At 45.5% G+C, this 23,442-nt stretch overlaps 7 protein-coding genes across 7 annotated transcripts; 5 read left to right on the forward strand and 2 right to left on the reverse strand.

Annotated features, from left to right (window-relative positions):
- Positions 1-427: 427 nt before the first annotated feature.
- AOL_s00193g51 (uncharacterized protein) lies at positions 428-2,089 on the forward strand (the record flags this gene model as incomplete). The annotated part of the gene is made up of 4 exons (XM_011128662.1): positions 428-1,405; positions 1,462-1,552; positions 1,635-1,922; positions 1,995-2,089. The coding sequence occupies 4 exons, from the start codon at positions 428-430 to the stop codon at positions 2,087-2,089; spliced, it is 1,452 nt and encodes a 483-aa protein (XP_011126964.1).
- Positions 2,090-6,270: 4,181 nt separating this feature from the next.
- Positions 6,271-9,030, forward strand: AOL_s00193g52 (uncharacterized protein; the record flags this gene model as incomplete). Its single annotated transcript, XM_011128663.1, has 5 exons — positions 6,271-6,452; positions 6,553-6,657; positions 6,748-6,888; positions 6,968-7,702; positions 8,808-9,030. The coding sequence occupies 5 exons, from the start codon at positions 6,271-6,273 to the stop codon at positions 9,028-9,030; spliced, it is 1,386 nt and encodes a 461-aa protein (XP_011126965.1).
- A 1,109-nt stretch (positions 9,031-10,139) lies between these two features.
- Positions 10,140-12,092, forward strand: AOL_s00193g53 (uncharacterized protein; the record flags this gene model as incomplete). The annotated part of the gene is made up of 5 exons (XM_011128664.1): positions 10,140-10,253; positions 10,318-10,452; positions 10,524-11,037; positions 11,119-11,294; positions 11,379-12,092. The coding sequence occupies 5 exons, from the start codon at positions 10,140-10,142 to the stop codon at positions 12,090-12,092; spliced, it is 1,653 nt and encodes a 550-aa protein (XP_011126966.1).
- A 1,903-nt stretch (positions 12,093-13,995) lies between these two features.
- Positions 13,996-15,956, forward strand: AOL_s00193g54 (uncharacterized protein; the record flags this gene model as incomplete). The annotated part of the gene is made up of 7 exons (XM_011128665.1): positions 13,996-14,035; positions 14,137-14,157; positions 14,252-14,280; positions 14,371-14,459; positions 14,550-14,745; positions 14,824-15,627; positions 15,699-15,956. The coding sequence occupies 7 exons, from the start codon at positions 13,996-13,998 to the stop codon at positions 15,954-15,956; spliced, it is 1,437 nt and encodes a 478-aa protein (XP_011126967.1).
- Positions 15,957-16,421: 465 nt separating this feature from the next.
- AOL_s00193g55 (uncharacterized protein) lies at positions 16,422-17,410 on the reverse strand (the record flags this gene model as incomplete). The annotated part of the gene is made up of 4 exons (XM_011128666.1): positions 16,422-16,592; positions 16,678-16,778; positions 16,948-17,001; positions 17,209-17,410. The coding sequence occupies 4 exons, from the start codon at positions 17,408-17,410 to the stop codon at positions 16,422-16,424; spliced, it is 528 nt and encodes a 175-aa protein (XP_011126968.1).
- A 340-nt stretch (positions 17,411-17,750) lies between these two features.
- Positions 17,751-17,993, forward strand: AOL_s00193g56 (uncharacterized protein; the record flags this gene model as incomplete). The annotated part of the gene is made up of 1 exon (XM_011128667.1): positions 17,751-17,993. The coding sequence occupies one exon, from the start codon at positions 17,751-17,753 to the stop codon at positions 17,991-17,993; it is 243 nt and encodes an 80-aa protein (XP_011126969.1).
- Positions 17,994-18,570: 577 nt separating this feature from the next.
- AOL_s00193g57 (uncharacterized protein) lies at positions 18,571-23,034 on the reverse strand (the record flags this gene model as incomplete). Its single annotated transcript, XM_011128668.1, has 4 exons — positions 18,571-19,941; positions 20,043-20,681; positions 20,770-22,735; positions 22,787-23,034. 4 exons carry the CDS (start codon positions 23,032-23,034, stop codon positions 18,571-18,573), a joined length of 4,224 nt encoding a protein of 1,407 aa, XP_011126970.1.
- Positions 23,035-23,442: the final 408 nt, after the last annotated feature.

Here is a 23,442-nt window from a genome sequence, read left to right on the forward strand (position 1 = left end):
TCGGACCTAAGATTACCACAAAAACAACGCCTTTGTGACTGTAGTGCTGAGACGTTGAAGTCAAGCTTCAATTGCTGCCTCCATCGATATCTTCTTGAAACCAAACGTCTTCACCTTCCGTCTTCCTTATGCTCCTGAATACGGATTCTATTTATCACTTTATCACTCTCCCTTCTCTTGTTCTTGACCGTCTAGTTAATACAAAATCAAAAATCAACATCATCTTTTATTCGATTGCATCAAAGCTTTAGAACTTCGACATATCTATGATTATCCAGGACATAGCCCTTAGTGATCACCACTAAGTCGGAGAAGCATCATCATCATAGCTCACACAAAACCCATTCTAACTACATGTTCACCTAGAATCTTGTGTCTCTTCACAGCGTATTCTTGAAAGAGGCAAAGAAAGAAAGAAAGAAAGACAATGCCGGAATTTCATGGAGACGGGTTACGCACCTATATCACATCCTACCCTCTCCCAGCCCTCCCAGAATTCGATAAAGGCGATTCGAGCCAGAACCCTCGAGAGGCACCTGCAATCGCTCTTCCCGAAGAAATCAGAACCGAGATGCATAAGTACATGGCAGATGGGCTAATGTTACCTGCCTACGATTGCAACCACATCCATACAGAATACTCGAAGATTGTCGCCAAACCCGGCGAACCATTACAAGTCCACTTCATGGTATGGACTCAACATGTTATGCATGATATGGATCTTCCCGAGGGTGAAGAAGAATTCCTGGACCTCCGTATCGAACTATCGTGTAATGGTCAAATCATTGATATCGGATACATCAGCCACACAAGAATCAAACCTAACGGTCTGCCCGTTGGTATTGAGTTCGTAGGCCAAAGATGTGGTGATGCCAGAGAAACCCCGCTGTTCTTCACCGTTCCTACAAACCCGTCCGAAGGGCTGAGGGAGTCCGTGCTGAATATTCTCGTTACAGTGGGAAGAATTAGTGATTTCCTTTGCCTTGATGCTACCAAGGCTATGTCGAAGATGGTGAGGATGGGTCCTTACCATGGGAAGTATGAGAGCAGCACTTTGGATAGGAAAGGGTTTACGGGATATATCTGGAGAAAAGAACATCAAAATCTGATCAGGGTGGATAGGGCTATCAATCCGAAGACAAAGCTGTACGCTTGGAAAAGAAAATGGATGGAGAATGATGTCTATAGATTGGGGGTGGAGCGTCGGGCATATGAAAGATTCAAGAAAGAGCTGGAAGAGCTGGAGAAGAAATTGGAAAGAGAAGCCAAACCTTTCAAACCTTCTACGAACAATGAGAGCTCTATCAAGATAATGGAGGAAATCCATTCAGGTAAGAAGGTGAAGCGTGTACATGTTGATGCCGAAGGCTCTATAACGTCCGCTCCTAACGCGTTACCAATCAAGGTATGGCCAACCCGTGACAAAATTTTAAGTCCATAGGCTCATGGCGGTTCTGGCAGGTTTCTATTTCCGAGGCCTCCAACGGAAGGGACAGTCCATACTCCTTCCGACGCGCCCGAAGAAGTACCAACTCCAACTCCAACATCCCTAGTAGGTACCTAAAACTAAACTAGTTTAGAACGGCTCTGATGCTGTTCGGTCTCGAACTCGAATGCTGACAGAATTTTGCCAGCTATTACCTCCAGCTCGCCGGTTTCATCTTCTCCAACCAACAAGACACAACATGGGTCCAATCAGCAACTTTTAACCCCATCATCAAGGAAGACACAAACTCCTAGGTCGAAGTCATCTTCCCTCCGCTTTACAAAAAAGCTCCTAGCCAGCACCGTCTATAAAGGTGATCCTCAGCAACCCTCATCATCAAACGTCACTTTCGGGAAATGTCCATACAAGACCACACGAGAATACTACCGTGAATTTATTCCATATCAGGATTTGTGTCGCATTCAATACCTTGTTGGTAGGTTTTGGTCGGCTAAACGACTATAAAATGATGAAAGATGGTGCACATGTACTAATATAATTCCCTTAGAGAATCCTAAGGATGGAGAAGTACAGGGTGGCAGTATAGAGCTAAAGTTGCCGCCCATGGCTACTAGCACCAGAGAGTTGAATCAGACCCTGTGATTCTATCCTTAAAAGCTTGCTTCGTTGAACTTCTAGGGCACTAAGAACCCATTCGATAATTCTCAGCTCTATAATAGGTATTTTACGAAGGACTAGTACGTTAGGAATCATGGAACCAGCCAAGAATCAATATTACAATATCAAGAGGCCGGTTCTCACTTGCTAGTTCCTGTGTTGCAGTTTCCCTCTAGGAATGTATTTCCTACCTTTGAAATTTCAGGAATGCAGGGGTTTCATACGAATTGGTATATGAAAAGGTATGTATGTAACTATCCGGCTAGGCCTCATGTCAAGCTGATTTGTGCATATGTGTCGCAGGCGCAGAGTTGTAAAAACCCTGCTCTGGTTATTGGCTGTGGTAGCCCAAGTTCAGGGTGGCGATACAGTACATGTACATGACAGCAGAAGCCTGTCTACAGCATACATACTGACTTGAGTACATATAAGTACATGTAGCAGCGCACTTTCTGAAAGCCCGATTCCTTGTCGGCACTGCCGACCCTTTCGCACACAGACGAACAAGGCATGTTAGGCACAATCCTGAAATGCCTGTTGATCCTAACCTTGTTATATTCCTCTAATCGATTGTTGCTGTTAGTCTCATAAACAAGTGCCTTTTTTTTTTTTCTTTCTTTTTTCTTTTTCGCATGGTTATTGTCATCAGATTTAGGGATACATCTATATAGCCATATCTGATTGAGCGTCCTCGATTCTATGTGCATACACGTACCTCTTCACAAACAGGGTTGTTTTTTTCCCCTTCCTTTCCTTTTCTCGGAATTTCATGTGAAATCCTGAGAGGCGTCCTAAGGGGGTTAGAAAGGGAAAAAAAAAAAAAAAAAAACTTACTCAACCTTATTTTTACTTCCTGCCGAAAATACCGGACAGCAGCTGGCGCAAAACTTCGCCACACGGACTAGCTTTTTCGCGGAAGGGTATGGGTGATGATTCGAGCGATTTCGTTTATCACAGAAAAAGAGGAGCTGGAGGCTCAAAAAACGGTATGGCTCTTGCGCATTGGGCATGTTTCAATATTAAAAAGCTTGATATTACCTATGGATTGTGGTTGATGGCATGCTGCACACGCAGGAGATCCCGATGTTAATCGGCAGCACCTATGTGGTAAGGTCATCACACCAGCTGAAGGACCCAGTGCCCGTCAACTAGCGAGGCATCATTAGTGTTCTTGGCACAGGTAAAACTAACGAGGACGCTAACTACTGGCCAGTACAGTTGAGCTCGTCAACGACGGACTGAAAAAAAAAAACCAGGGAGGGATTTTTTTGGTAATGCACATGTGGTGGGTGTAGGGCTAGGAATATATCCCCGCTATGACGCCTATCGATAAGTTTTTTTTTTAGTTTTTTTTTTTTTTTTTTTCAGTTTTTGGCGCGAGACTGAAAAAATAGAAGGGGAATTGACAGGAAAGAACAGGTCTTTCCGGCAGGGCAGAAGAGGGGACAGGGGATGCCATCTGCGTGAGTTTGCAGGATGCATACGAATACCTACTTACTTAGGTACCTACTTTCAGGACATTAGTTCTACCTGGTATATAAGTAGGTATATAGACGAGCAAGATGATGATCGAAGGCCGATGTCTAGGCCGGGATCAGTACTGTGTGTATTAGTGTGCACATAGGTAGGAGAGGTACCCAGGTACTTGCCTACCTATATACTACCTCCCTAGATACCTATATGTGGATTATATGTTAGGTACCTTGCCGTGCGATATTCACCCGGGGGAAACTTAAGGGGAAGCTTAAGGGGAGACCGGTTTATGGAAACTGTCGTAGCAGGTTCCCGTAGATCGGACCGAATAAATATACAACGAGAAATTTAAATTATAAACTGGCCTGATCTTGTTGAAACTAAATTATGATACAAAATTACCGTATCATAATATCATCTGTATACACTATATCAATATTTCCCCATTGTTCTGTAGGCGTATTATGTGGGACACTGACTGTTTTTTTTTGGTGCAAATGTAATAAACATAAGAGAGAAAAAAACATAGTTGGATTTGGGTGTGGTGAAGATTACATCGACGAACAGACAAAACCGACGGTAGAACAGTACGGTACTGGCAGATAGACAGACGGACAGACAAATCCAGATAGACAGAACCACCGGATTTCCTCTTCCTCTTCCTCCTTTCCCTCTTTCTCCCTTTCCCACTCCCTCCTCTTCTCTTTTCCTCCTGTTCGCCTACTTCTCAGCTATATCCGAGAAAGAAAGTCAATTTTGCATCGACGTCTTGCGACTTTTTTCTTTCTTTGCCTTTTTTTTTTAAAAAAAAAAAATCGATAGTATCACGAATTGATTATTCTTTTTCATCGCCTCCTCTTGTTTCCCTCGAATTCAAATTCCCGCAATTTGATTCTTTCCTTCCTCCGGGCTGCTTCCCAGGTGTTTCAATACTAGTAGTTATATACTCGGGTACGTACTTGCTCGCATACTACAGATACAAATACATATGTACCTACCATCATTTATACACTATTCTATTCCTATTCCTCCCGTCCGGCTTAACATTAAGAGCTGAGCTACCTTTCTTTCTTCCCTCTACCACCCTCATCTTTCGAGAAGGAAAGTGTGTGTGGGTGTGTGTGGTTTCTTTTTTTTTTTTTCTTCCTCCCCGTTTCCCTACCCTCTTCCTGTTCGTGTTCTCGTCCCTGCCCATCGCCGTTACCACCTTGCACCACCCATCATCTCTTCTTTGTCTTCTTCTTCTTCTTCTTCTTCTTAAATCCTCATATTTCTCATCTTCCTCATCTTTCTCGTCTTCTTCATCAGCCTCATCACTGTTACCGTCTTAGTGTCTGTCACCGTACGTACCAAACATACCCTCGTTTCATTCCCACCATCTTCGTATCATCCTCATCCTCGTCTCCCATCCCATCCCATCCCATCCCATCCTGTCTTGCGCCGTCGTATTATATCCTACCTACCACTTTCATTCCTGCTCGGTGTTATTGTTGTTGCCCTTGCATTCTTCGTAATATCTTCCTCTGGTTTATTGCTGTGTGCGTGTGTGGGCGCGCATACCTTTTCGAAATATTTCATTATACCCCGATGATCCTCTACCCTTCTTCCCCTCCACCCATTTATACATACTTACTTAAGTAGACTTAGACTTATACTTATACTTATATTTATTTCTATATTTATATTTATTAAGTTTGTTCTTTGTTATTCCACAATCCTATTTTGTTTTATTTTATTTATTTTTATTTTTATTTTTTTCTGTCGGTCAAAGGACGTCGTCTTACGTTGTTGCGTTACCGTCCGTCATCTGCGGGCTTATCGCTTCCCATCAAGCAAACCCGCCCGCCCACCTTTGCTTGCCCACCTTTGCCCACCTTTGCCCACCTTTAAATTTCCATCTTCCCACATCCCACCTTCTTCCCTCTTCCTTCTTCCCCGCCACCGAATCTAATAGACTCTCCCGTCAACCATCCACGCTTTTTTTCTCCTTCTTTGCTTCCCGTTCTGCTTTCTTGCTTCGTCGTTTATCGTTCGTCGCATTTCTGTTCGCACGTATTTCTCCCGATCGGCTTCTTCGGTTTCTAACCATCGTCAGCTTTTTTTCCGCCCTCGTCGTCACTCTCGTCGTAGGAACCCCGATAATAGACAAAAGTTCATCCTTCCGTCTCTTGTTGTTTCTGCTGCAACTTGGCGTCGAGTCCTTGGGATTGAATTTTTTCTCTCTTCTGCAATCAAGAATTCTCTCTTCTCTCTCGACATCATTTACACGGAGTTATCTTGCTGTTCTTCGGATTCCTATCTCTTTTCCGTTTTCCAGTATTAAACACTGTAAGTCCCGCCGACTCCCGCTGTTTTTATTTATCTCGATTTTCATTCCCGTTTCCACCACCTTCCCTCCCCTTCGCTTCCCTTTATTCTTTGGAGCCGTCTGCCGGTTCTCTTCTGCCGGCATGACAAAAAAAAAAAAAAAAAAAAAAAAAAGATTTTTAGCCCTCTTCCCACAATGGAAATTTTTGGGGAAAACTCTGCGGATCCTAACACTTTTTCTTTTTCTTCCTTTTTTTTTCTTTTTTTTCTCACATCTAGTCATCATCTCTTGCAACGTTTTAGAAACGGACTTTCCGACACGGTTTACTCTTCCACTCTTTTCGTTTTCGTAGAAAAGTAGTCTTTCAGCAACCACCGCTACCATCATGTCTTTCCAATATTCACAGTACGATCAACAGGGAGGCTCTACCTCCCCCGGAGGGACCAACCAACAAGGTCAAAATCAAGCCGCCAACCCCGGACAGCCCCCAAGCCAGTCCCCAGCCCCATTCAACGGCAATGGGTCCGCTAACGGCGCCAATGGCAATGATGCCAAGACCACTCTCTGGTGCGTATATCTGCCCATATCCATGACATTGTCTATTCTATCTATAGGAACTTATACTAAAATATCATCTATTTCCCTCATTTTTTTCTTCAATTTATAGGATGGGTGAACTTGAGCCATGGATTGATGAGAACTTCATCCGAAGTGTCTGGTACAGTCTCGGTGAGCAAGTCAATGTCAAGATGATCCGCGATAAGTTCAACGGGTGAGACTACCATACTTATATACATATCCGATATAAAATTTTTATTTGTTTGTTTGATAAACGATGTGCGATCTAACCAGACTTGTATAGTAGCGCCGGATACTGTTTCGTTGATTTCACCAGCCCACAGGCTGCTGCTAAAGCTTTAGCTTTGAACGGTACTCAGATCCCCAACAGCAACCGCCCATTCAAGCTCAACTGGGCTTCAGGCGGTGGCCTTGCCGATAGGAGGTATGATATTTCTCCCTCCCTTCCCTACACCTCCAACTGGTTGCGTGTATGGTAAATATTCTAACGAGCGCGATTGCAGAGATGACCGTGGTCCTGAATACTCAATCTTCGTCGGCGATCTCGGCCCAGAAGTTAACGAGTTCGTTCTCGTTTCCCTCTTCCAGGGCCGATTCCAATCTTGCAAGTCTGCCAAGATTATGACTGATCCTATCAGCGGCATGTCCCGCGGTTATGGATTTGTCCGATTCGCCGATGAGATGGACCAGCAGCGCGCTCTCACCGAGATGCAAGGCGTCTACTGCGGAAACCGACCTATGCGTATCTCTACCGCAACCCCGAAGAACAAGGGTGGAAATCAGGGCATGATGCAGCAGGGCATGGGAGGTATGGCTCCCCAAATGGGAATGTACACCATGGGTGCCCCAACCATGGGGTACTACGGCGCTCCTCAGCCAATGAACCAATTCACAGATCCCAACAACACTACTGTCTTCGTCGGTGGACTTTCCGGCTACGTCACCGAGGATGAACTCCGTTCATTCTTCCAGGGATTCGGCGAGATCACCTACGTTAAGATTCCACCAGGCAAGGGATGCGGCTTCGTTCAGTTCGTTCAGCGACATGCGGCAGAAATGGCTATCAACCAAATGCAGGGATACCCAATCGGCAACTCTCGTGTCAGACTCTCCTGGGGCCGCAGCCAAAACAACTCTGGACCCGCCGGCACTCCGTATCGCCCAGCTCCCCCACCACCCGTCTACCCATCCATGGGAATGGCTCCTCAACACCCATTCGGACCATACGCTCCACTAAAGTAAACGCCCTTTCCGACTTGTCTCGTTAAATCAAATCCCAACTACAGGCTACGTGGGTTTCTAAATTTGTTTTCTGCGTTCACGGTGTTGTTTTTTTTCCTTTCCTCTCCTTTCCTTTCCTTTCCTCCTACTATCGTATTTCCTTTGTTCATCACTCCGCGCTTTTGTTCTTCTTCCCTTTATGCCCTGATGGATTCCTACCCCTCCCCCCTCCCCCTCTTTTTTCCTTTCGCATTCCAATGTTATCCCCCTCACTTTATTCTTTCTTCGTTGTGGATGTTGCTTTGCTCCTTTCCTTGTGCACTGTTTTCTGGAAAACCAACGGAGTTCAAATGTTCTGGCACCACAAAAATTCACTTTCATCTCTTTTACGGGTCGATTATGAAATCCTTCGATTATGATGCAACCGGGAACAAGTTCCCAAAAGTCACTTACTGTTTCCTACGGACAACTCAGTTCTTTCTTTGAAAGAGGACCCGCAGACAGGACGCTGCTGCTGATACACTCCTAATATCCACTGGTGGTTCGAGTCTCTTTCTGTTATTTTGTCTCTGCGACCAAAAGCTTTCTGCTTTTCCGTTAGTGGGCTCTTGGATTGGGTGGTCGATGCATGCAGTTTCCATACCAAAGACGACCGCTTCTTGTCTGATTCGTTTCTTTTTATAAACGGGGTGCTCTACAAAAAATTATGGGTGCTTATGATACTGTTTCCTCTGTTACAATTTTGCCCCTTTGCTAGTTTTTCCGGGATTTCTGCTGCCTTTCCTTTTTTTTTTTCTTTCTTGTCTTCTATCTTTCTGTCCCCAACCTTTTCAAAAAATTTCCCTTTCTTTTCTTCCAATCATGGCATATATCAAAGATATCCACCTGTTACATGAAAAGGTATATCAGAATGGAAACTTCTTCGCTCTCTATCTCTTAACCGTATTCTTTTCTTAAACCCCACTGGATCCGCACGAAGGGCATTTGTGACAAAACTGCGCGATTTGATGTATATGTCTCTACACACCGCTGAACTCGAAAACCCACGTAGCCGGAACAACCCTCTCCCTTGTATCTGTCTGGACATGGAAAGCTAACCGTGGAAACCTTATGATAATGTAGTCCCAATGCGTACACCGTCCATTCCGAGAGGCCCGAAGGCGCTGAAGGGGCAGATGGTGCACCTGCGCCAGCCGGAATGCCCGGTGCCATCCAGAACCCGGTTCTTCCCACTGAGATCCTCGGAGTAGACAAATTGAACCAAATGTCTGCTACAAATGACGCCTCTGTTGCCGATCGAATGGAAGCCGACGGACGCCCATATTTGAGCGTCTACTCCCAGTAAATGCACCTTACTCCACTCACTTAATTGGCCCTCTTTTCTTGAACATCCTTCCTGGTGCATGTTTATACCTTTCGAGACTTTGAAATTTTACCGTATAATGTTTATGGTTTGATGTATGGGTTTCTATTCTCACTGCTCCCGGAGTCTGTCGTTTCTTTCTTCGTTCTTTTACCGTTACATTACGTTAGGGACTGTTTTTGTCATTAATATCTATATTTTAACTTCTTTGTTTTGCTGCAGGGGAGGACATGTAGTCCCCCCACAGGTACTTCATTCCCTTCATCCTTTTAACCGTTAACTCCTCTAAAACTGCTTTTCTCCGTCTTCTAAAATGGGTATACCTCGCATTTACGCTCCTCGAAGATGTCGTTGTCTTTTTCTTTCTGTACAGCCTTCGTAAATGTCAAAGAAACAGCCTTCATTGCTCATTGTACGCAACATTGTTTCTATCCCACGTACATCTAGCCTTTTTGCAATCCATTGATTAACCCCTTTTTCTTTCCGGGTTTTTTATTTCAGAATCTTCCAACCGTTACTGAGCTTTTGCATGGCGGGGTATCAATGTTTTCTTAACGAAAGGCACCTCTGCAATTATTTCCTGTTCATAGGTAAACTCTTTCCATCTTAATATTTGATTTTCTCCAAACGTATATCTAGTCGAAAGTATTTCCCAAAAGGTACATTGTCGGAGTAGTCATCAGGGGCGTTTCTAGAGTTGTATGATTTTGTAAATAATCTGGTTCTTTAATTTATAACGAGCCTAATTGGAGTGATTTTTACTTACAAGAGTGTGACGGTCACTGTCAATGGTCTGAAGAATAAACTGGGGCCGCCAAGCTGTAGTACGCCGCATGCTGTGGTGTTTTAAAGCAATTGCGCGCAGGCAAGACGCCTATTCCGTCACGTCTTCCTGACCGCTTCAACGAAACACAAACACAATTGCATCGCTCCTTCCAACCTAAACTAGCTAGTCCCTTCATCAGACACCACGACCTACAGTGAATCGAATAAAAGATATACGGCTGTTGTCCATATCGATATCAAAAATCAACCAAGCCATAGATTTTCCTCCGAAACAAGATACACAAATTTAAACCCTTCCTTTACCCATGAAATTCGAATCTTCAAACGTCCAGCTCGCCGCAGCTGAAAAGCTCCAAGCGGAAGCTACAGCAGCTATCCGGAAGCGCAATTTCAACGGCGCAATCGATAAATTAACGGAGGTACATGATACTTCTAAGCCCAGTTACCTCATTCTTGGGACGCTTAATAATTCGTCCGTTATAGGCTATCAACATGCAGCCGCCGATACTCATGGGACTTCTGGATACACGGGCAGCACTGTACGATAAGACCGAGAAATTAAAGCTAGCACTAAAAGATGCAAAGACCATGATGGGACAGGAAAAGACGAATCCGAAGGTACATAATAGTATATCAGAAGGGTTGGCCACGATTTAAAAGGAAGCTAAAGGTATACCGTCGAAACATAGGGTTACCTTCGAGCCGGCAAAGTACTCCATCGTCTTGACAAAGCCGATCTCGCTATCGAAGTATACAAACTTGGGATCAAGCACGCCGAACCATCCGATCCGCAACTCCCACGTCTGAAGGAAATACTCGAAAAGGCGCAGGAAAAACACAATAAGGTCATGAGAGCTGCTGCTAAGAAGGTTTATGACCCGATGCAAGTCCTTCCACTTGAACTTCTTGAAATGGTCCTCGGCTATCTCCCCTTTCAGAATATCGTCGCAATGCAAAGAGTGTCGAAGACCTGGCAAAGAGTAATATCGAGTAATGCTCGATTTTGGACTACGCTAGATTTCTCTCGTGCACGAAAACCCATCAGCAAAACTGCGCTCAAAACGTGTATCAACAAGTCAAAGTATACACTTACAAAAGCAATCTTGAATCGGATTCACAACTATAACGATACGACATTGATTGATATGGTTAGCATTTGTAAAGATTTAGAGTATATGAAGGTCATGGATGGGCTGCTGGGTAGTACGTTAACGAGGGCAATGCAGCTGACGAGGAGTTTAAAGACTCTGATATTGCATTGCCAAATTCCGTTTACGACACTAGACGGAATCCTTCATCCCGAGGTACCGTTAGAACATCTAGAATGTCTGTATCTAGGACCTACTAAGAGGGCACAGGCGTTAAGCTTTGGGAAGAAGGAAGCCTGCACGACTCTGAAGAGGTTATTGGTGAACTTTGCAGACCTTGAATCTGCGTCGGTGAGAAGGTTGGTTGAAATGGTAGGTTCCATTCCCTAGGACCATTTGGATAAACTTTATGCTTGAGTCGAGAGACCATATGCTCATATTTGTGGGTGGGGGTAGGAAAGTCTGGTGGGATTTCTACCAAATTTACAAGAACTTCAACTGAACAAAATACAAATTAGCGGGGGGAGGCTAGACATGACGAGCCTAGAGAAGTTGGAAATCTTCGTCTGCCGGAATTCGGGCATCACTTCGGGAGACATACGTTATCCATCATCCCTCAAGGTCTTAGACGTCGCGTGTACGACATTTGCGGGCCAGAATACGGCTGAAAACCAAGAGACACTACCAAGGTTGGAGATGCTCAACGTGACCAAGTCGAATTTACCAAAAGAGGTTTTGCTTGACCTCGTCCCGCCATACGAGAATCAGTTAACCCATCTCCGAATCGGTTGGGCGAATAATATTAGATTTGAGGACGTGCTCGAAAACTATTTGGGGCATAAATCACTCGAAGGGCTTGAAGAACTCTCCGTCGAAGGAGATTACGAATACACTAATCGGTCCGTGCAGGCATTGTACGATTTACCTTGTTTGAGAAAGCTGAATTTCTCATCAACTTCTGTCAATGGATCTGGAGTCTACCAGTTGATATCGAACGGCAAGAGCCGCGAAAGCCTCAAAGAAGTTATTATGAATGGTATTGACAGGGTCTCTAGTGATCTCGTCAAGTTTGCGGGTGACAGGGGTGTCAGAATTATCCAGGTCCCAGAAGGTGGAAGGGAGTGGCAGCTGCTGCAGGGCGAGAATTCGGGCCCGTTTCTGAGATTGTAAACCCCGATGAAGGCGCCACTGGCGGTAGGCCTGATTTATCGGTCCCCGTTGTTCGTGCACATGGTGATCATGCAGGTTGCTTACGTTTTCGCTATTTTGCATCGCAGCGCACATAAATACATGAGAGGCGTGGCGAGTAAAGGAGTTTTTGCTCAGCTTGCGTGGATATCGGTGTAAGGTTAAGGGCATGCCATGTATAGGCAAATAAAGAGGGTCAGCAGGCTGCATTCGACGATTATCATTATCACTATAACAATAAATCTTTTTATTATTATTATTATTTTTTTTTTTACAAAATTTGAAGCCAGTCCCTTCACATTCAACTCTCCATTTTCCATGACAGGCACTCGAGACATTGATTTGTTAGGGATCCCATGTTGAATTGCTCCGCGTGTTGTCCCTTCCCAAGTGATTTGGTCATGCAAGAGGTTTCGGCGACATGCACGGGCACCTTTCCAGACTTGTAAACAACTCTGCCCCTGACATATATAGGTTCCCAAACCTTTGTCTTGAAGGTCAGCTTGGCTGATATAGATTTTATCAAGCCCAGATGATCCAGCTTGTTTCTAGAGCTAGCTTAAGTGACCGATTGCGTTGACCTCTGTTGGATTTATATCCTTGAATTGGGTTCAAGCTTGTTCCCCATTCGCCATTAAATTCACAGCTGGGATAATCGATTCCAGCAATCGATCCAGTAATGTTAACGCTTACGAGCAACTGTACAACATGATAATTGAATTGGAGGGTGAGATTTTGAGGTAGGATAATCGAATCTGAGAACAACCTCTCCACATGTCGGCTTGCCTCGATTGAATACGGCAATCGATTCGATCAGAACCAGGATCTTGCCCGAATGGAAAGGGTTACGAGGTGCTACTACAGAGTTTGCTAACATCTAAGTTATTACCTAATAGAGGACTGGGAGATATCCCGATCATTCGGCACCGAGGAAAACTGCGTATAGACCGCGGGCCCGGGCCCTGCACACATGCATTGGGTCGTGGCGTATGTCGAGCTCGCTTGATTCCATCGATCGCACCAACCCGAGCGTGAATGACTCGAAAGTACGTTGTACTGATTACGGAATCACTTCCAAAAAGGACGTCGAGATCTGGACCCACTATGGGTCTGGTTTTTCTCGCTCATTGCATTGTGATTATTGAGCAGACTTGGCTCTCTCTCACTATGGAGCTGCGCACCCGCCGATTGACCGGGAAAACCTTGGCCCCGGCTAGAAACGTTGGGTTCAAGCTTCACAAGCTTTGGGAGCCTCTTTAGCTTTTTCTCTCTCTTTTTCTTTCCTTTCTCCTGATGCTGTTTTTTTTTCTTTCGTGAGAACGAAAGTATATAAATTTTCTCAGTTTCCCGACAGTTTTTTTTGCTCGTCTCTTGATAATGGATTCAGGATTCTTATAGGATATATTCTTATTCTTAATATACCCTTTTCTTATATACCTACTCTCTTCCCTTTCGTTACTGGTTAGTGTTAGGTCGACAACATGCCAGCGTCTCGGATCTTGGGCTTCTTTACCGGAAAGAGCAAAAGTCGACCGATATGGCTGAACTGGCGATCCAGCAAGGAGTTCATAATCGCGACAGTCTCTTTCGGCATCTTCGTTGATATCCTTCTTTACTCAATTGTTGTGCCAGTACTGTTAGTGTTACCCCAGACTTTTTTTTTTTTTTTTTCGAATTCCCATGAGATGAAAAAAAATACACGCTTTGTTTTGGGTGGTGCAAGAACAGGGCGCGGCTCTTTGTACACTGTCTCAGCGAAGATCTCCACGGGACGACTTTAGGATGTGAGGCTAACCAGTGTGGCTCGGGATCTAATGTCAGACCGTTCGCGCTAGTTTCACGAGCGAGGGTTACAGAAGATTCGGTACAAGGATGGATTTCAATCATGTTGGCAGTTTATGGGGCCGGATTGCTAGTCGCTTCTCGTGAGTATCAATATCACTTTTTCTAACCTTGATAACATCGTAGTTTTGTAATCTCAGATATCGATCCAATATATGCTAATTGTTTAACTGTGTACATCTAGCCATATTTGGGTACATCGCAGGTTAGTGATAATGAGAATGTGCATGTGACCAACGCACGTTCGTCGAGGTGAATGCAGTTCGTTATCAGATTCTAAGTATGGTTCTATATGATAGATCATACGAAGTATCGTAGGTCACCGTTCGTAAGTATATTATTTTCTCTCTCCATTTGATAAATCCTAGATCTCTCGGTCTCTTAGAGATTCGTGCTAAATAAAAAATAAAAATCTTAGTTATGGGGGTTAATACTACTCGCAGCCTCTACGGCCATGTTCCTTGTAGGGAACAGTATCCCGGTTTTGGTCGTAGCTCGATTAATTCAGTATGTTCTCCCCTAAAAACATCTTCAGAGCGTGGTAGGGTCGTTTAAATTATAACTGGGACTTCATTAACGCATATTTAATATAAACAGGGGGATGTCGGGAGGATGCATTTGGGTGGTTGGTCTCGCACTAGTAATTGATACGGTTCCAGCGAATGAGCAGGCCCAGTCTATGGGCTTTGTATCCATTGGTTTGACTGCGGGATCTAGCTTGGGACCTCTTTTGGGTGGTGTCATTTATGACAAGGCCGGATATACTGCCGTCTTTATTTTGGCATTCGCTGTGGTTCGTCCTCACAGGAACTCCGTGAATACCAGGGTGACTATGGATTGTGCATTATGACTAATGAATCTGCATATATAGATAGGGTTCGATATCATCATGCGACTACTAGTTATCGAGAAAGCCGCTGCAAAACAGTGGATGCCCGAACCTTCAGCACCAGATGCAGACGGCGCCAACCTCGAAGACCAGAAACCTGAAGATAAGAAAGCTAATCCACAAGAAAACATCCGCGAGGCAATGCTCAAAAATCGAGATGCCGCCACTGTGCTTCGCAAGGAGTCTCGAGTTCCTGCTATCATTCTCCTACTTAAATCGCCCCGTACCCTTAACTCACTTTTCATCACCGTTATGCTTGGCTCCATCTTCACAGCTTTCGACGCAGTCCTCCCCCTTCGTGTCAAGTACGTCTTTCACTTTAACTCTACGGCTGCTGGTTTGATTTTTCTTGCAATCATTATCCCAACGCTGGTTGCCCCATTATGCGGTAAAATATCAGACAAGTACGGTCCAAGATGGCTCGTCGTCACTGCGTTCTTCGTCTGTCTTCCACTGTTCATTCTTCTCCGTCTTCCACAAAGGCCGGTAGCTGGACATATAGCCTTACTCTGCGCCCTCCTCTTTTGTATCGGGTTTGTGATTTCAGCATCTATGCCCGGTGCTATGAGCGAAATTAGTATCAGTGTTGTCGAGTTCGAAAAGGAGTCGCCTGGTATCTTTGGGGAGAAAGGAGCATTTGCACAAGCCTATGCATTGTTCAACATTGCCTGGTCACTTGGGTCCGTCGTAGGACCTTTGTTGGGTGGATTCTTGAATAAAGCTATCGGGTGGAATAGCATGGTGTTACTGTTTGGATTTTTATGTCTCTTGACGTCGTTTGTGACCGTAAGTAACCACCCCTCTTCTCTCCTTCTTCAGTGGTGCCTAGGTCATAATGTACTAATTACCTATTCTAGATCTGGTATACAGGCGGAAAGATTACGAAGGACGATTTGCCTTGGAGCTATGTAAAGCCTTCGGATAGGGTTAAACCAGGTGACGTTGCCTTGGACGCCCTTCCCGGCTCTAGCTCTGGCTCCAGCGATGAGAAGACCTCTACCTCGAAGGCGAGTGGCAATGTTGAGTCTACTCGGTTGGAGTCAGCCGTAGAGCCTGGTTCACCGGAGCCCGTGGAAATTGATTCCATTCGGGCTGTCGATGCGAAGACAACTTAATTTATATACTCTGTCAGATGGATACTACGGAATAATACGTATCTGTTATCTGTGAATTAATTATAATAAGATATCCTGGGAACGAGACCAAGATATAGCTGATCTATTGGCAGTCACTACCTTTTTTTTCGAATAGATATATATGTATTTAGGCCTTTCCACAGATAACTCTCGTGCTCCAATACATACTTGGGGATATATATACGTACCGCTAGCCTTACGTTGAACTTGATGTATAGAATACAACTGTTCGAGCAGGTATCAATATTTGATACGGCTTTCAAAAGAAAGAAGGGGAAGAAAAATGATATAATGCATTCCGCTAAACAAGATAGCAAAGTTACAAAAGAGACAAAACAAGCGCCTCCTCTTCCTCTACCACCGCCACCGCCGCAATAAACTTGGGTTCAATTATACCCTGATCTAGATAACCATATCTCGAAAACTAAAGCCCAATATCCTCGCCTATTTGTGCTTGCTGTTGATATGTGGTTTCGGTTCCACCGTTGTAACCGCCTTGATCAAATCTTCTATCACCTGTGCTCTACTCTTCTTTCCCGCCTCCTCGATTTCTTTTAGCTTGCCTTCGATTTCCTTCTCTGCGTCTTTTTCCGCTTGTGCGTTTATTCCGGTATGCTGAATGTTTTGAGATATACAAGTTAGGTTCTCGGAGTTTCCGTAGAACTTGAATCTGGGGGCCGAGGGTCTTTTATATATATACCTCTGCCTCGAATTTTTGGAATTCTTCTTCTTTCTTTTGGCGGTATTCTTCTATCTCCTTCTGGGCTTCCGCACGGGCATCCTTGACGCGTTGGACTCGGTCTATGATAAAGTTGGAGATAGGAGTTAGGGAACAGGAACTGGAGCGGAGGAATCAGAGATAGTCATGTCCAAAGATACACGTACAAGCTCGAGCTAGCCGTCGTAGAAAGAAGATGATATGTCAGCACGGGCTCCCCACAATGAACGAAATTATCAAAAGCCAACTCACCCTTCTGTACGATCTTCTGAGCCTCTTGTTCAGCATTCAGAAGGGTTTGTATCCCTATATAATACCAATTTTTAAAGAGCCGGTCCACCGTTAGATATCCAAATCAAAAACCATTTGTCGACGTCATCATACGCGGACTGTTTTAAGACTTGCCCTGGGAGTTTTGCGCCGACTATTGGGGTTTTATTATCACCTGGTATTAGCTATCTCGTTCCATTCAAACAGCGCATCTCGGGAATGGGAGGGACTTAAGTATCCTACCATATTTGCTTACGAAGAAGGTCGAGGTTCGGGGATAATGTGGTAATCGGCCGGCGGTTTCGGGATCTTTGGGGGTTGGTGGGAAAGGGAAGCTATGGATAATGGAGGTTTGGTACGTTTGGGTTCGGTTTGACGAGCCCAAGTCGAGCTGCCCCTCGTCGTCATGCGAGTCCCACGCTAAGGCAATCCCGACCAGAAACATTCAATCCTTGCTTGCTGGGCTTGCAGACGACACGGCCAACGGCGGCGAATTTTCTCTTGGACGACATCTAAGTTCATAATTCCTGGCTTCAAACCCTAGACGCCGGAGATGAGTTTATAGTATGCCATTGTCTCCCTCGTCTTCTTTCTGAACGAACAGATTCACTAACATAAAGCCCTAGGTTCTTACAAAGGACATCCCATCCCTATAAACTCCCTATCTAACCAATAGCAAAGTATTTAAAGAATTTATTCTAATACTTTTTTTATCATTGCTATTGTTATTGTTATTTTCAAAAACGCTTCTGTTCTTCTTCTCTCCACGAATCTCTCGAAGAAGGATGTCACGGGCCTCCAAATTAACCCTCGGCCTCGTCACCGCCGTTACGGGCCTCATCGTTGTCGCCGTTCATAATACACAAGTCACCGAGCGTGAGGCGATGCACCAGGGCGTCGTTCGCGATGAAGAACGTCAACGTCTGAAACGAGAACGAGCATTGGACTTTGAAATGTCGGCGAAATTACGGGAAGAGTACGAGAAGGTGCAACCCGTTAGTAATAGCGGGGATAAGCCGAAGAGGTAGCCAGAGTTTTTTTCAAGGGCATATAAAAAACTTCATATACCAGCCCCGATAGTGAGGGTATGCACCCGTGGACTCGTCTGAGCTGGGTACCTCCTCAAGTACTCCAGCAGTTACCTCAATCAAAACTAGAACATACAATCTAGAGAATTGGCATCCATCAGTTTTTTGTACATAGACCTACTGGGGTTAGTTAGACTGCTGTACCCCATTTGTATATTATTATAGTATTATACCCCGCTGCTCACAAATAGAACAGGCCTGTAGTATACATTGAGCTCGCCTCGAGTTCGGTACCAAGCGCTCAGTACTTGGATTTGGGGAAAAATAAGAAAAACGAGAGACCCGAAACGCCAACCACCCCAATATGAACGAGGTAACAAAGGAAGAAGTAGGAGTAGAAGAAAAGGAAGAACGCCAAAAGCAGAGAAACCCGGACTTATAACTGCAAGGCAAACAAGGCTATAATGGTACACAGCGGAGAAAAGTACAGGGGAGATATTACCTAGGTAACATTAAATTTAAAGTGTTAGTAGAGGTGGAGGGCCCGAAGGCAGCTGATTATACACAGTAAAGACATTCAGGGTTGCGAGGAGGAAGACCGCTGCGAGCTGAATCCTTGAGAACCCCCCATTGAGCCCGGCCTTTTCAGGAGGGTTGGCTTCAACTTAACCTTCCCACGCCTGGTGGAAACCGCGCCCCCCATAATTCCAAGACTTGGTCTTGAGCCATACCTTTCTTCTTCTTCGTCACTTAGGATTGTGATATACTCGGGTTCTTTCTTTTTGGACGTTTCTCTTGATGATGTGGTACTTGCACTGCTGGCTCTTCCACTGAGGGCTGTTCGGCCACTGGCGAGGGACCGCTCTGGCATAGTAGAAGGAATGACAAAATCGTCGTTGTCGTCGTATTCTTCTTTAACGGCCTCCTTGACCTCCTTGGCCTCCTTGCGCTCCAGGCTCGGTGGCTTCCTACGATATAGAGCACCGACTTTTGGCCGCCGCTTAAACGCACTGTCAGACTTCAATGGAGCAAAGTCGCCGGCAGCGGAAGGTGATGTTTCGTTACCAAGGTTTCCAGATCCAGATCCGAGAGTGAGATTATCTTTGCCATCGCCATCATCCGCTTCCAGAGGTTCTTCGCTATATTCGACATTGTCGCCATTTGTTGAACGTCCGGTGATATCCTTAAGGGGGGTGACTGGAGATCCTAGGGCTTCTTGTGTACTCAGGCGTTCCTTTTTGATAATTGGTGAAACGGGTGGTGAAATATCAACGCTTACGTTGACTTCGTCTTGGGTTTCCGGGGGGTGATGGAAAGGCCTTAAGGCTTCCCTAAGCAGATCAGGGTCTTCGGGGCACTCTTCTTTTACCTTTATCATCTTCTCAACAATCGCAGCATCACTAGGGTCCAGGGCAGAGATGTCTACTGATAGGTCCCAATGCTGAATACTTGTGTCTTGGACCGGTGATCCAGGTGCACCCGAACTTGGTGTCCCAGGGACTTGAACAACTGGCTCCTCAGATTCTGCTGTCGAAGCTTGCGATTCTGTTTCCAGCACCTCTGAGGGACCTTTCTTTGGAACAAGATCGTTTGGTGATATCATGTCTTGGGACGGTGCATCTTCGTATCTATGGGCTTCCGCACTTGAATCTAGCTGTTGATCCTCCACGTTGGCGATAGGTTGGGCGTGTAAAGCCCGGCTACGCACAGTATGACCCTCTTCCAGCTTTTTTCTTTCTGGGACAGGATCTTCGTCCTCCTGAATATCATCCATATCGTCGTCGGTGTCGATATTGCCATCTGAACCGTTCGTTTGGAACGGTGGTTCAAGAAAACTTGAAGATTGAATAGAATCGTTGGGGATCACGAGGGCTGGGGCAACCTCGGCTTCCAGCATAATGACATCGTCGCTTTGATTTTGTGAAATAGTTTGGGCCTTGATATTATCCTGGGTACAAGAAAAGGATGATTTGTGACTTGATTAGAAAAAGCACACGCTGTAGAAGATAATAAGGAATGTACATCTTTTCTTTCTTCATGAAATCATACCTTGGTCATATTCACACCCTCCAGAATTGTTTCTGGAACCCGGTCAATTTCTTTTTCCTCTTCCGCCAGTAGAGCCTCAGAATCCTCAGTCGCTACAACACCCTCCTTGATCACCCTCCCTTCATACATCAACCCAAGTTCTAGCTCCTCGATGCCTTCAGTGTCCTCCGTTCCTGGCATATGGAACCTCCCAAAAACTCTCTCGCCTGTTTCTTCATCGTAGATTGCTTTCGGACAATCTCTCTTCGCGAGCTGATATATGATGTTAGAGCCCTCAATCGCCAGAACTTTAGCGGTAACCTGCTTGTAGCTGGTCGCATAGTTGTTGTTAGCATCAAAAACAAGCTTTCTGAAAACTAGAATAGACTCCGGCAAAACTGGTTGCTTGATCGCCGGATAATCTGAGAGGTTCTTGGGGATAGGTGGCATATCATCGACTGCCTCGTCCGCGCCCTGCGTGCTTCGCTCGACTTGTCCTGGCCGTTGTGCAGAATCGACTTGCATAGAAGAATCGTCATAGAAATTTGGGTTCCATTCCTCTTCTTGGTAGGCTTCTTCTTCAGGCTGTTTATGCTTATTCTTTTTACCCTTCTTTTTCTTATTTTTTGATTTTTTTGCCGAAGTTCGTCTCATCTTGCCCTGCCCAAAACTGCCTTGGGTCAAATGGAAAGGATGGTATAAGTGTTTTTTGGCCCTCCTCATTAATATAGTCTTCATCGCATTCTACGGCGGAGAGTTGGATTTTTTGCTTCCATGCGTTTTCGTCTGGGACTATTTGTGTAGCTGGGACTTCCATAGCAACCTTGCCATCCTCGTCGAACCGCGAGTGGACTCCCTCCTTGCCCGCCATCGAATCTAAGAAACCTTTGCTCTTATTTCCAACGAGTTTAGCATTTTTTCTTTTCCAGTCTTCTCTTTGCTTTTCGTCTTCTGCTTGGTTTCGCGGTAGTTTCAAGCCAAGGCTACCCAGTAACGTTCGCTTCGTTGCATCTGATACACCGGGACGGCGTCTGTTGGCATCGGCCAGCAATGGCGGGGACTCGTCAACTTGAGAGTGTTTCGAAGACTCTGAACCCTGAACTGAAATATTTGGGGCACCAAGCGAAACATTTGATTCCTCAATGACAACTTCTAGAGGTTCCATGGGCGTGTATTTAGGAGACAAGTTTCTACTATCTTGAGAGCCGTTTGGTTGAATAGTATTGCTTTGGGTCTGAAGCACAACATCCACATCACTTGCAACCCCGGACTTAATAGTTGGAACCTCTCCATTGTCCTCGTTTTCCCTTTCCCGGTATCTGTGCAAATCCTCTTTTGTTGATCCGGCTGGTAGATGACCCTCTCGGATAAGCTGTTCCAAACGCTTGCTGTCCTTTCTCCTTTGGTTCCGGGACCTCGTGTTAGAAGTCCCCTTAAAAGGAGGGTTTGCTGTTACTGTTACTGGCGGTATGTTTGGGGAAGCTTCTGTAACTGTCACTGAAGGTGGTAGCGGGGTTCTGGTGGTAGTTGCTAGTAGATTTCGGGCGGCTGAAGGCTTTTTTGTCGTAACTATCGGTGGTAGGTCTCCGGGGGGTTTGGGAGAGCTGATAACGATTTTCGATGAAACCTCCTCTGGCTTTTCGGCTTCTGCGGACCTTTCTTTTCTTTTTAATTTATTTGACTGATTTTCCCTTTTGGTTTCCTTCTTCCCTTCTTCTCCAGAGTCATCATCATCGTCGTCGTCTGAGCTAGAATCGGAGCTCGAATCAGATGAACTTCCAGAATCTGAATCTTGAAAAGAGTCGCCACCAGAGTCGTCGGAGTCGTCAGATTCGCTAGAGCCCTCTGAAGAGCTATCCGAAAGCTCTTTTTGGTTGATACTGTTCTTCAATTTGACTTTGCTGGCTTTAGTGAATCTGGGTTCCTCTTCTTCATCCGAGTCGGAAGAAATCGATGAATCCGAGCTGTTGCTACTATCCTCTTCGCCGCCGTCGCTGTCATCGCTGTCATCATCATCATCAGCAGCAGCAGCAGCATCACTAGAATCAGTTCCCTCTTGTTCCTCCTGAGATTCTTTCCCTCCTCTATAGAGTCTCTTGAGTACCTTGTCAAGATCGGCCGCCGCAGCAAATTCATCTTGATCTTCATCCCCCTCGGATTCAGCACCCTCATCCTCATCCTCATCAGAGCTAAAAGCTCCTTCTTCTCTCCCACCATCTTCGCTCTCGCCTTCGTCCTCGTCCTCGTTGTCTTCGTCGTCATCATTTTCATCGTCACTTTGGTCCTCGTCTTCATTTCCATCTGGATCAAAATCCCCGTCTTCTTCATTGTCGTCGTCCCCTTCTTGAGCCACAGGTGCCAGAATCATAGCCGAAGAGTGATCGATCTCCTCCTCTTGGTCTTCTTCACCGTTCTCGAAGTGAACACTCTTAATACCGGAGGCCGACCTTAGTGCCCTTCGTCTCCCAGATGTAGTAATAGGCTTCCATGTATCGATGTCTTGACCGCTACTGTCATCATCCGTAAAGGTATTAGAAATTTTACGTCGCTTTACAGGACGATCGCTTCCCGTGATTAGTGGGCGGTCTCGTGCAGGATCCACAAAGAGTCTCCCAGGCGCGACACCGTCGAGAAGCACCCTTCCAATGCTACTAATTTGCCTCCTGCCACCTTTCCGACGTTCGCGTATTTCTGTAGCAGTTAGAGGTCGTATTCTAGCTAACGTTAGTAAATATGCTACTCTAGTTCTCAAGGGAGCAACCTACGTTATGTCATCCTTATCGCCGACTAGATGAGCAATGGGCATGTAATGGACTAAATCACATCCAGCAATCTCGACAGTATAGTCTTCAAGACCAGAAGCACCATCTTCGAGTGGGAAGGCTTTGTTAACGTCCTTGAGGAGGTCATACACGGAATATCGCGGATTTTGTTCAATGGCAGGCTGTAAAGGCCATATTATATGAACCGGGGCGAGACCTTCCCGGTCGATGCGCAGGCGTGCCCGGCGCATTGTCGAGGAGTGGTGGGGTTCAGAAAGGTAGATCGATGGCGTTGATGAGGTGTTAGATAAGTCAGTAAAGTAAAGTAAGAAAAACCAAGAGCATTCCTCGGGTAAATAGTAGCCGTGAAGAAGGCGTGAAGGGTAAGGGAGGAAGGCCTGGTAGAGTCAAATAGGCGCGAGGTAGGTAAGAGCGAAGCCAGGACCTGGTTAGATAGGTCGCGTTGAGTTGAGTTGACTGGGCGGGCTGGGGCGTTGATATAAACAAATTAAAATTTAGACAGCCTTGAACTTTGGATTTCGAACCCCGGCTGGAAACCAAACGTTCACTCCAGGCATCAAATGCTCGGCCTGCAGACCCCGCATGAATACCAATTGTTCACAAGCGGCTAACAGGATCCAGGAGACCGAGAAGCACCG

This window comes from Orbilia oligospora (genome assembly GCF_000225545.1).
Source record: "Orbilia oligospora ATCC 24927 unplaced genomic scaffold scaffold00193, whole genome shotgun sequence".
NCBI classification, from domain to species: Eukaryota; Fungi; Ascomycota; class Orbiliomycetes; order Orbiliales; family Orbiliaceae; genus Orbilia; species Orbilia oligospora.